Source organism: Hemitrygon akajei, chromosome 12 (assembly GCF_048418815.1).
Source record: "Hemitrygon akajei chromosome 12, sHemAka1.3, whole genome shotgun sequence".
Lineage (NCBI taxonomy): Eukaryota > Metazoa > Chordata > Chondrichthyes > Myliobatiformes > Dasyatidae > Hemitrygon > Hemitrygon akajei.
Genome location: NC_133135.1, coordinates 91,062,087 through 91,074,645, shown reverse-complemented (window position 1 = coordinate 91,074,645; position 12,559 = coordinate 91,062,087). Strand labels below are relative to the sequence as shown.

General features: G+C 43.4%; 1 protein-coding gene across 2 annotated transcripts in view; it reads left to right on the top strand.

Moving 5' to 3' along the window:
• LOC140737288 (neurogenic locus notch homolog protein 2-like) overlaps nucleotides 1-12,282 on the top strand; it is a 205,347-nt gene extending 193,065 nt beyond the window's left edge. For both annotated transcript variants that reach the window (XM_073063678.1, XM_073063679.1), the window contains 5 exons: nucleotides 266-434; nucleotides 1,357-1,661; nucleotides 2,434-2,581; nucleotides 4,396-4,493; nucleotides 7,055-12,282. In XM_073063678.1, coding sequence (XP_072919779.1) covers nucleotides 266-434; nucleotides 1,357-1,661; nucleotides 2,434-2,581; nucleotides 4,396-4,493; nucleotides 7,055-8,449 — 2,115 coding nt within the window. In that variant the 3' untranslated portion in view covers nucleotides 8,450-12,282. The remainder of the gene's footprint in view (nucleotides 1-265; nucleotides 435-1,356; nucleotides 1,662-2,433; nucleotides 2,582-4,395; nucleotides 4,494-7,054) is intronic.
• Nucleotides 12,283-12,559: the final 277 nt, after the last annotated feature.

Below are 12,559 nucleotides of genomic sequence, written 5' to 3'. Positions count from 1 at the left end.
ATTTACTTGGAATTTACTACACAGTTGCCAAGCATTTGGCCCAACAGCTGCACAATTGAGTACTCTTCACAGGAACTCTGTCCAACATTTCTCATGTCCAGTGTTACTTTGTACCTCCTGTATTCCCCCTTTTTCACATCTGTATGCTGTGCTTCAGTTGCTCATTATAATTTGTTGGAACTTCAGTATCTCCGAGCTGCATTGCTGCTAGTTATCCATGGGGTCTGTTCATGTGTTGATAACAGGCTTCCTCTATTCTTCACAGACTGAAAATCAGGCCCTGCTGTCTGAAAATAAAGATCAGGTGGACCATCGGCCATGGACACAGCAGCACCTGGTGGCAGCCGACATCCGGTTAACACCATCTCTAGCGCTGACACCACCCCAGGGAGACCAGGATGCCAACTGTATGGATGTAAATGTGAGAGGTCCAGGTATGGACAGAATCACTTGTTATAAACCCAGCTAGCAATGTTTTGCATGTTGTGCTTCAAGATTTATGGTTTATATGCCAATATTTCAGATTGGTAATTAAAATGTACGTCTTTATGGATAAGCTTTGTGGATACTCCAACAAACTTCAGAGTGATCAAAGAGTTGAATCTGTAGACCTGATTTTCCCTATCAGCCTGAGGTGTTAGGAAATAAACTGCAAATCTTTATATGTCATCCCTCAATTTAGAAATAAAGATAATACATGTATTGATTCCAAAAGGAAAAGGACTCACAAGCTGAGAAGTTGCTATCAAAGTGCTTCCTACTAGAAGAAAGTGGTGCAAAATATGTTTTACAAGGATTATGGAACAAAAATGATACCAGTACCATGAAAGATTATTTTGGGTTGGGTTCCTGGAAAAGATTACCTGATGCCTTTAAAATTAGAAGATATTTAATAGGATTGAGGTGATGACATTTCCACTTGTGATTCAAAGAAAGATCAGATATTCACTCAAATTCTATACACAGGTGTCATAGAAACATAGAAAACCTACAGCACAATACAGGCCCTTCAGCCCACAAAATTTTGCAGAATATGTCCCTACCTTAGAAATTACTAGGCTTACCCATAGCCCTCTATTTTTCTAAGCTCCATGTATCTATCCAGGAGTCTCTTAAAAGAACATTAACCTTCATGCTGTATGTTTTAGTTGAGGTGAATCAAAGAGAAGATATTGGGAAACTTGGTATGTAAATACGCATTGAAAAAAGGAGTGGGACGATATATTTTTCTGTTTAGATGAATAAGGTAGCAGGAAGGTAGACCAGTTGGACTAAATGAGCTGCTTCTCACCTATAAAATCTTTGTATTATGGTTATCTTTTTGGATTTTGATATCCTGTGCTGTTGTGATCCCAGATGGATTTACGCCTCTTATGTTGGCATCGCTGCGTGGTGGTGGGCTGGACACGGGAATTGAAGTGGAAGAAGATGCAGAGGACTCGTCGGCCAACGTCATCACAGACCTCATCTACCAGGGTGCCAGCCTTCATTCCCAGACCGACCGGACTGGAGAGACGTCCCTCCACCTGGCAGCACGCTATGCTCGGGCAGATGCGGCCAAGTGCCTCCTCGATGCGGGTGCCGATGCCAATGCCCAGGACAACATGGGTCGGTCGCCACTCCATGCAGCTGTGGCAGCCGACGCTCAGGGGGTGTTTCAGGTGGGTAAGGGCAGCCTGTTGTAGGCAGGGGGCTAATATGAGGAACACTGGAAAATAACAATAGTTAATCTAAGGGTGAGGAGGAAAAATCCCATGTTTCTGAATGATGTTGGAAAAAAGCTCCCAAGTAGCATTGCTTTATATTTAGTGTTCCTTCCTTCCCCTGTTGCTTGATGTGACTATTCTAGTTGCTGAATGTTCCAGTTTGTGATGCTAACAGCCAGAAATTTCTCATGTTAGCTTAAGAAGTTGTTTGTAAAGTTTGCATCCTTCTTGAACCCAGATTTCCAGGGAATTGCAGAAGCACACTCAGGAAATATTGAAGGCAGAATTAAATCTACTAAACGATGGAAGCAAATGAAACTGAACTGTTTGTGTTTCCCACCTTACAGTTCATCCAATTCAAAGTCTAAGTGGAGCTTTTATTTATACAAATTGCATAGCTTTGAGAGAATGCAACTGTGGAAATGCTGATTTAGAATGTAATTTATCCCGTCAGAAAATCATGGAAAATGCAGTGTAATTTGATGAAAGCAGCTTGAGTCAATAGCAAGTAGCTATATAACTAGTGGTTCCTTGTGCTGCTGCAGTGTAAATGTTGAGGGCAAGTTTACAGATGGATGTTAATGAAGTAAATCAGTCCCTGGTCCCTGAAGTAACTGTTGAGATGGATTGTTAATCGGGGAGAAGACTGGGTGGTGCCTCAAGACCAAGGGAAGGGTGCACAAGTTGTTGAAGTGACGAGCCACATTCACCCTCTCTCTTGATGCAGATTCTCATTCGGAACAGAGCCACGGACCTGGATTGCCGAATGAACGACGGCACCACTCCTCTGATCCTGGCTGCACGGCTTGCGGTTGAGGGCATGGTGGTCGAACTGATTAATTGCCACGCTGATGTAAATGCCGTGGATGACCATGGTAAGAGAAGCATGGGATATGAGGAGAAAGCTATAGGCATCATTTCAGAAACTTTCTATTGAAGTGTACTGGCCAGGCACACTAGCCATTTTGAGGCCAGTGATGAAGAATCAATGGAGCCATGTAATTTGTACTGATGTTAATTGAGAGATAAGAATTCCATAGCTCTTGCTTTAGGTGCATCCATCTGAGAGTGTTGCTGGGGCTTCAGATTAACATCTTGCATGGACACTGGCAGAACAGCAGTAGCCTGGAGTGAGTCCTGAACCTACAGTACCTGGACTAGGTGTCATTTGATCCCTCTGACTCAAGGTCATGGTTGAAGTCCTCTCTCCAGAGATCAGACCTCAAATATGTAGGCTGATGCTTCAAGCCATTAATTGGTAATTGTTTTCATACTGACGCATGCTTCAAGATGCTGTGAAAGGTTTTTGGTTTCCAAGCCAATTGGACAGATCATTTCATACTTAAATCCATGGAGGGATTACGAGAAAGAAAAAAAAATAACTTAATTCAGAATTAATGTGTTACAGGTACAGGAAAAAATACAGATCAGGCAGACAATAAGGTGCAAAGGACATGTTCTGTATTGCAGGCAACCTGCTAAATAATGGCTCGGTATACTGTCTTTGCTCGTGAAAAAGATCCCTTGGCATCTTTGGTGTCACCAGGATTATTGGCAGTCAATGTCATGACTGTAGGAGTTAGTTGCTCAGGGTGTTGTCGTGACCCTATCCACTTTCAGCCACCTCGTCCAATGACTTTTCCTTTATGTCAAAACAATGAATGTTTGTTGAAAATTGCAGAGCATTCAATCCCTTTGGTATCTCATCGGCCTATTCGTGCAAGCTGCAAGGTCTGACAACGTGTCATGCCCATTAAGATTCAGGCAATAATGGAGAGTCTAACCCAGCTCCCTTTGGCTTTGAACAGAAATGTAAACACAGAATCTCTGTTCTTAGTGTTCTGGGTGGGTGGGTAGTGGGTGTCCATCAGATGGTCTTGAACTCATGAGCTGGGTATCCTGCGGACAGATTCACCTCCCGCCATCGGGAAAGCTCAAGCCAGGCGTGTGACAGAAATTTCTCTGCTGGACCAAATGAGCACAGCGAAACCCAGAGAGCAATAAATTGCTGCATTTTCTACCTCAGTCATGAACACAAAGCTTTCGCCTTTTATGATTAGGCCTACCTGTGTCTCTAAAAGTTGGCTGGTTACCAAGCCCTAGTTTGCACCTTTTTCTTGCATTTTAGATGACCCCTTGTAAGCAAAATAGCCAGTTATGTTGGATTACTGGTCCTGCCTGTAAGACTGCAAGTTCCTCCATCATCCCTCCTCAGCTGAATCCCCCTTTCATCTGCTCCATCCCTTCATTCTAGTTTTTTTTTTATTCTGGCTATCTCACCTCTACCTTCCAATCCACGTGAAGGGTCTCATTCCAAGATATCACCCATCCTTTTCCTTCCATGGATGCTGGCTGACCTACTGAGTTCCTCCAGCATCTTGTTTGATATAGATGTTTAAAAACCTCTTGCACCTACTTGAATCAGCAATGCTGATAGGAGGGTATTAGTGTTATCCACTGAAGATAGGAAATGCAGTTGGAGTGAAAGAACACAAAGTATAAATTTTTCTCAAGGAGATTGAATAGGGTAAGATGGCAAGAGAATGGAGTCCACCAGGAGAAGTCGCATTCCGGGTTCACAAGATACCTGGCTGTTGTTCCATTGTGTGAGGTCAAAGTAGGTTCAGACTTAGCACTATTTTCTGGATGGAATTGCCTTTAACACTTTGCTTTGATGTTGTCCAAACAGGCAAATCAGCACTTCACTGGGCAGCAGCTGTAAATAATGTGGACGCAACTCGGGCCCTGCTAAAGAACGGAGCTAACAAAGACATGCAGGACAACAAGGTAATGAAATTGTCTGTGTTCAACCCGCCTCCCTCCCAGTTTGGGTATTGACAGCGAGCTTAACCCAGCCAGATGTGGAGTGTTGTACTTTAGGCCAGCAAATGTAAAGAGACAGTACGCAGTTAATGGCAAGATCCTTAACAGGGGAATCTTGAAGTCCAAGTCCATAGCTCTCTGAAAGTGGCTAGTTTGATAAGGTTGGTAAAGTATGCTTGCTTCCTTAATTAGTCAAGGAATTGAGCTCAGGAGTCATGAAATTTATATTGCAGTTTCATGAAAATGTATGAAGCTTCATAAAATGGTTGCTTCTGGAATATTTCATTCAGTTCTGGCTGCCCCATTATAGGAAGAATGTACTTTGCACAGGGTGCAGATGATGCTGCCTGGGCTAGAGGGCGTGTGCTGTAAGGGGACACTGAACACACTTGGGTTGCTCTCTCTGGAGCAGCAAAGGCTGAGGGGAGATCTGATAGAAATTTATGAAAGGCATAGAGTAGACAGACACTATCTTTTCCCCACGATCAGAATCTCTGATGCCATAAGGCATGCTGTTAAGGTGAAAGAGGCCAAGTTCAAAGAACATCTTCAGGGCAACTTTTTTTACGCAGTGTTTGGTGGGTGCCTAGAATGCTGTTTGGGCTGCTGCTAGAGGCAGATATAATAGAGGCTGTAATGAGTAGGAAATGGGGTTCGTACAGGTAAAAGGGATTAGTTTAGTAGGGCTTATTAGTTTGGCACAACATGTTGGGCAGTAGGGCCTGTTCCTGTGCTGTTCTGTCCCAACACATTCCCATGCTGAATTCTGCAGGCTCCTGATGTGCCATTCATTCCCTGTCAGTCGATCCCACACACTTCCCTGTCAGTCTGTATCTTTGTTCCAGCTATTTGCTAATGGAATCATTTGCTAATGTTCCAGCTATTAGAACATGGATGACTGGATATTTTCCAACTGTTTAAAACCTTGCCTGATCACCCTCCCCTCCCATTATTATGACAATTTTATCCCCTGAAACCTCAGCAAATCACTTAGGCTGAATCGAATCAATTTGAATCTAAACCCCCCCCCCCCCACAGAGAGAGAGAGAGAGAGAGAGAGAGACGCACACGCACGCACACACACACACACACACACACACACACACACACACACACACACACACACACACACACACACACACACACACACACACACACACACACACACACACACACACACACACACACACACACACACACACACACACACACACACACACACACACACACACACACACCCCTACACCTTGCTACAATAGGTCTGCTAACAGGGTTTTTAATGTGGAGGAGAAGGCCAAGGGAAAGAATGTGGGTCACAGCTCACACTTGAAACGTTCTTCCAAATGAGACATGGGTCAGGTAGGACCGCAATATCAGCATGACTTACCAATTGAGTGAGTTTGACAGAAAACTCAAAATATCTCTTCAGGGTGTCACAGACACTTTTATGAAGGGCTTGGCTGCCTCTGGGGATTAGAAAGTTCAGTTGTAACTACTTTCACTATTGTCTGCCCAGTAATATCAGTGACAAGGTGGAGGCTGTGACACAGGGCAACTCAGCTCCTGATCCTGGCTTTATTTTAAACTGCTGACAAAACTGGAGCTTGAGCAACATAAAAAGTGCTGGGAGCTCGGAGGTTCAAGGAGCAACTAGAGGGAAATGGGCAGTCAACACTTTGACCCAAGACCCTTCATCTAGATTGGAAAGAAAGGACTGGTGTAAAAAGATGGAGGGAAAGGGGTGTAGGAGGAGCTCACGTGGTAGGTGGGGGGAGGAGTTAATAGGCAAGTGAGGGAGCAAGTCTGGGTGAGCACATGGTTGAATTGAGCAGCAAGATCACAGGAGTAGTGACACAGTTGCAGAGAAGAGGAAAACTTCTTGAAGAGACCTCAGAGTGGAGAAGCAAACTAAAGACTTACGTGACTGTGGATGCTGGAGTCTGGAGAAAGCTGCTGGAGATTTCAGCATCTGCAGCTTTGAGTGTCTCTAAAACGGAATTCAGTTGTTTTATTGTCAGCTTTCCTGTGGATGATGAATTCTGCCTCATTTGCATATAGCAAGGCTGGTTTTTAAAAAAGAGATAGATTTCACATGTTACACACACACACAAAATGCTGTAAGAACTCAGAAGGCCATGCACCATCTATGGAAAAGAGTACAGTTGACATTTTGGGCCGAGACCCCTTTGTTTTCTTCCATGGCCTTCTGTCCTCTCCTTCCCCTTCTCCAGCCCTGTATCTCTTTCACCAATCTACTTCACTGCCCCCTCTCCAGTTTCATCTATTTCTTCCTCCCCTCTACCCACCTCCTTATTCTGACTCATCTTTTTTTCTCCAGTCCTGATGAAGGGTCTTGGCCCACAACATCAACTGGTTACTCTTTTTACATGGATGCTGCTTGGCCTACTGAGTTCCTCTAGCATTTTGTGTGTGTGTGTGTGTTGCTTAGATTTCCAGCGTCTGCATATTTTTCTCGTGCTTGAGATTTTACATATAAACACCAAACTCTCTTGTTCTTTCTGTAGGAGGAGACTCCCTTGTTCCTTGCTGCACGAGAAGGCAGCTTCGAGGCCACCAAGATTTTACTGGACCATTTTTCCAACCGTGATATCACAGACCACATGGACAGACTACCCCGGGACATTGCTCAGGAGCGAATGCACCACGACATCGTGCAGCTGCTGGATGAATACAACCTGGTCCGGAGTCCCCAGGGCTTGGGTGGACCCATGGTGGGCCCCACCATGTCCCCTGCTGCCTGCCCAAACAGCAGCTCCTGCTCTAGCCTCAAGCTAACTCCCACGAGCAAGAAAGCAAGAAAGCCTAGCACAAAGAGCCTGGCTCCGGGTAATGCCAAAGACTCCAAGGAGGCAAAAGCCAGGCGGCGGAAAAGGTCCATTGGCAACGGTAAGGAGACCCTTGCGGAGAACTCGGTGGCTCTGTCGCCAGTTGAATCACTGGAATCTCCGCACACCTACTTGTCCACCACATCTCCACCCCTACTTGCATCGTCAGGGGTTCTGCAGCAATCACCAGCAGTATCTCTGCACCCTTCAATTCCAGTACAAAGCCAACTGGCGATGTCCTTCTCAAACCTCAGTGAAATGAAGGGTGTGAATGTGGGCTCCAACTCAGTCCTGAGTCAGGTGCTCCCCGCCATGTCACACTCTTCCATCACTGGGCAAGGCTCCAGCCTGGAGCTGTCTTTGGGCCGGGTCGGACATGTGAATCCACAGCAAGACTGGATGAATCGCATGGGAATTGTCACCTCCCAGTATAACCCATTACTGGGTATCCTGCACCAAGTCTCCAATTCGTACCCCACCATCCATCAACAGAACGGGCTGCTGCAGTCGAACATGCCTTCAATGCACATGACCATGGTCAGGGAGCAGATGCCACAGTTAATGACCTACCAGTCTATGAATAGTAGCACGTCACAGCCAGCAATGCAACAGAACTCTCAGATAACGCCGCCACAGGGGCAACCTTACTGCAGCACGATGGTGCCAGTGTCCGTTGGGAGTATGCACCAGATGCCCGAGATCGTCCGGCTGCCAAACGGCCAAATGAATAACCCCATGGTATCCACAAGCCAAGAGGGCCAGGCATCACAGATCACCCTGCCGGCTTATCACAAGCTGCCGAGTTCCGTGCAGATTGACAAGTACCCCACCCCTCCGTCTCAGCACAGCTACGTCTCAGCGACAGATAACACCCCGAACCACAACATCCACCTCCAGAGCGAGCACCCGTATCTGACGCCCTCCCCCGAGTCCCCCGATCAGTGGTCCAGCTCCTCTCCACATTCCACGTCTGACTGGTCTGATATCACGCCCAGCCCAGCCCCCATGGGGCAGCGGCCACAGGTCTCACATCTGCCCGAGCAGCAAAGGAGCAACACACAGGTGTTTGCCTGAGCACGTTTACCGAGAGAGACAATCTGACTGCCTGAAATAAAGGAAAATGAATTCCTTGAACTTCTACCTGGGAATTTTCCTTCACTGTTGTGGGGAGCACAGGATAAAAATAGAGAAACTGTTCCTGTTGAGTCTAAGATCGACTGTTTTGGACTTGAGAAATATGATATCATATTGTGCTTTTTGGGGGTTTTATTTATTTTAATCACTGTCACTGCCTGTTTCCATGTCTTTATAGCTCAACCTTTTTAGTAAAACTCCCTTTCAGTAACACGGTCCATTGAAGATGAGCTTGGCACACATAATTGCCACCCTCTATGCTGCCCTTCTCCAATGTAGAGGGCACACTAAGCTAAACTTGGCACTTGTGTTGTATGGTCAGTTCTGACGCCAGATCTTGGCGTATCTTGACACTGCAACTTCAAAATCCAGTGGCTGAAGGAAATGCATCCTTGCCACAGTTTTTGTTTTGTTTTTGGGGCTGGGGTGGGAAGGGAGAGGGTAGATGCTGTAATCCTGTAGATCAGACTCCCCTCTATTGCTAGTTGCTGCTTGTTTGCGGCACTTGTATTCTGAATGTAGTGCCTTAGCGTTAATTTGTACCAATGCCGCCTTTAGCCAGCAACATCAGAGCAAAGAGTTGGATCATTGGGATATCGTTATCTGCTTTTATATTAATTTTTAAAATCAGATAGGCTTACATTTTTTAACCATTCCTTTGTCATGCAAGTCTTCTGGAGTATAACTTTCCAGTAAATCCATTACTTGGATTCACCAACAGATTCTTGGCTTCATTGAAAAAGCAGACTTAAAACTTGATAACTTCAGTACTATCTGCTCGGTTTTGGTCACGGGAGCACTTCCTCATAAAAATATATTATTTAAGAGAACTCCACTCATGAATTTGTCTTTAGCTGCAGCAGTTTGTCAACAAGGATGTAATGACAGGGAGTCGTGGTGAAGTAAGCTTTTTAGAATATGTTAGTGCAGTGGGTTGTTGAGGAAGATAGTTCCTGATCTGAGCACTATTGTTCTCTGGACAGTCATCTGCAAGGCTCAGTGTTTAGCAAGAGAACTGGATTCAGATCTGCTAATCTTCTACAAAGAGTAGAATGTCTGGGCGATTAATTCCATGAATGTGATTATGATGCATTCTAGTTTCCTGTATCTAAGATGTTGCAGCTTTAGAATGTACATAACAGGCTGGAAGCTCAAGTTAAGTGATGGATGGTATATAACATTAAGACCTTTCTCTGCTACTATAAGAAATTGTAGTTAGTCTAAAAACTGATGACTGAAACCTTTGAGGGCAGTTGTCTCAATCTACCCACCCATGCTGCACAAGGAAGTTGTGTGTAATTTCTGCGACCGGCTCCATGCAGGATACTTTACTGGTCTGCTGACATTATTTCATGTTGACCTGTCATCTGATGTGAAGGCACAACCAGCAGTCAGCTTGATGTTACACTTGTTCCAAAAGTACACAATCCTGTCAGCCCTCGCATTGGTAAGAGGTATGAACAAAACCTTGGGCTCCAGGAAGGCAGAGACCTCGACCCACGTTTCCCAGCACATTCAGTCCTCAGCTGGCCTTGGATGACATCGACTCTGTTTGAGTCTCCTTTCTGATGTTTGTTGAACAAATCTTGCCAGTTTCTGAGTCTGAATTAATTTCATTTATTGTTGTTTTAACCACTTATAACGTTTTCCTCAAAGATTTGTACTTTATACTAAGATGAAGAAACACAGTGTTAAATTGAAAGCTTCCACATAAAGAAGCAGTCTTGGGAATTGCAACATTTCACTGTAATAATGAAACACAGAGAAAAATCTAAAAACTGTAATTTTACGGATACTTGGATTCTTTTTTTGCTGATTGAGAGATTTGAGGTAGAAATCACGTCTCTTGGGCTTGTTCTACTGCTGCATAAGATATTCAAAAGTTATTCTTTTATCATTGGATAAGTTTCATCTACTCCCTGGAGTTTCAGAGTTCTTTCATGACTTATATTCTCATAATGTATATTATTAATTTTTGAGAGAAAAAGTTTGGGTTCTGTATTTTCTGTGAACTGTGTGCAGATAGAAACCATTAAAATTCAGACACAAAAAAAAATGGAAACGTACTTTGAGAGGAAGCAGAGGGTGACTGTCAGGTATGTCTCACCCATTGGTCTGAGAATTGTTTGTGACAGATCATAACTGGGTCAAGTGATGTACACTGTTGGAAAGAGAAAGATCTTCATCCTTTGGGACTTGCCTTTCACACATATCGCACCTGAAACAGGTTATAAAAAAACTTCCTGGTTACATTTTGAAAAATGTTTTAGCACTAATAAATATTTCTATTTTTAGCTTGTTGACCTGAATTGTAAGTTTGTGTGACTGCCAGCCTTTGTCTTTGCCCTCATCCACACTAAGCTCCCCTCTCTCTCTCCCCCCCCCCCCCCCAACATGAACAGTTATACGGTAATACACAGTTGTTGATGCATTTACTATTTTGGTACCAACTTACCTGAAAGCTTGTGAATCAAATGGCTAGTGGTCACTCCTGCTCCAGCTGTAGCAAGGACAGTGTTGAAAACCCAACATATGATGCTAGTTGAAATCGGGTTGATCCTGGAAAACAGTGGGTTAATGTTTGGGGTTTTAAATGTTTTGGATAAATAGCACTTTCCATAAGTGAATCAGAAGTCTGAAAACAGCATCTTTCACTTAGCTTTTGCAAAAATAACTGAGCCCATTTTGCAAAATAAATCCAGTTTAATGAAATTTATATTCAAGCAGTTGAATGGTTTGTTACGCCACACTAAACCAACTTTGTACAATTTTTTTTTGAAGTACAACTATGCCCAAGTAACTTACAATAAATCTTTAGGCTATTTAAGGATCATTCAGAGTCTTCATCCTTGATTAAATTCTATTACAGATGTTTTACCCCTCAATGGAACATTGCACTTTAAGTCTGTGAGCTCACCACTGAGCTCCTCAGACTGAACAATCATCAGAAGCTTCATGAGAGAACAGCCTAGAAAGATCCACCTGCTTTATGCTGTCCGTTTCTTTGAAAGTGCCAATTGATTGGTAATCAATGGATTCATATTGTTGTAATTTTACAATTATCTTCCCAGCCGATATTTTTCCAGGATTAGATACAAAAACTAAATTAACGTAAAGAGAGTACACACAGAACAGAAACATTTTAACAACCCATTTTCATTCTGCTCTGAGTTTATGTGTTTGTAGTCACAGTACATGATCTGTTTTTGTCCAGTGCATCTCCAACTTGCCGAACTGTCCTACCCAGCATTTATGTTCCTTCCCTCTCAATAAGTGTGAAGTAACTCCTGGCCTTTCTCCAAAACAAGCTAGAAATGTAGATGTCTGGGTGGTAGATGGATGTACTTCATACCGACAATCACATAACAACCACACTGAAACTACAGAACCAACGGCCTGTGAATCACAAGCCAGATCAATTAATGTAAATAAGCTAACCTTGTATGACTTTGTATCTTTTACTGTCAAATCAATATGTACTAAAAAATTTTGCTATTTCATATTAGATGAACTATTGAATACATTGAACTAGTGGATGGAATACTATTTTTTAACTTTTACACTTAAAAGCTTTTCATGAAAAAGTTGTTTGAAATGAATTTTTACAGAAGTATTTTTTAAGATTGTGATTTATACATGAAGTACAAAATGTAACATGATAAATGTTTAAAATGGATATCCATCTGTCTTTGTTTGGGAATTAATGTGTCCCATTTGTCTGCATACAGAAGTACACCTATAAACCATGGATTGGTATTAAACAACAAACCTGATTCACTGTCCTTTGAATAATTTAATAATGAGGTGTAGTGCTATTGATAAGGTAGCTTCCCAAGACTTCTTGGGGCTTGCAGACTAAGGGAACAGGAATAAACCATCCAAAACTGTTCTGTCATTATTTGGATCATGATAGATTTGCATTTTGATCTAATGTTCCTGCTTTTGATTTGTATTTCTTCACAATAAACACATTCTGCTCACTTCTGGCTCCTCAACATCAGGTCAACCCGTGATCTTGCCCTCTATCTGCACTCTCCCACTTCCCACCTG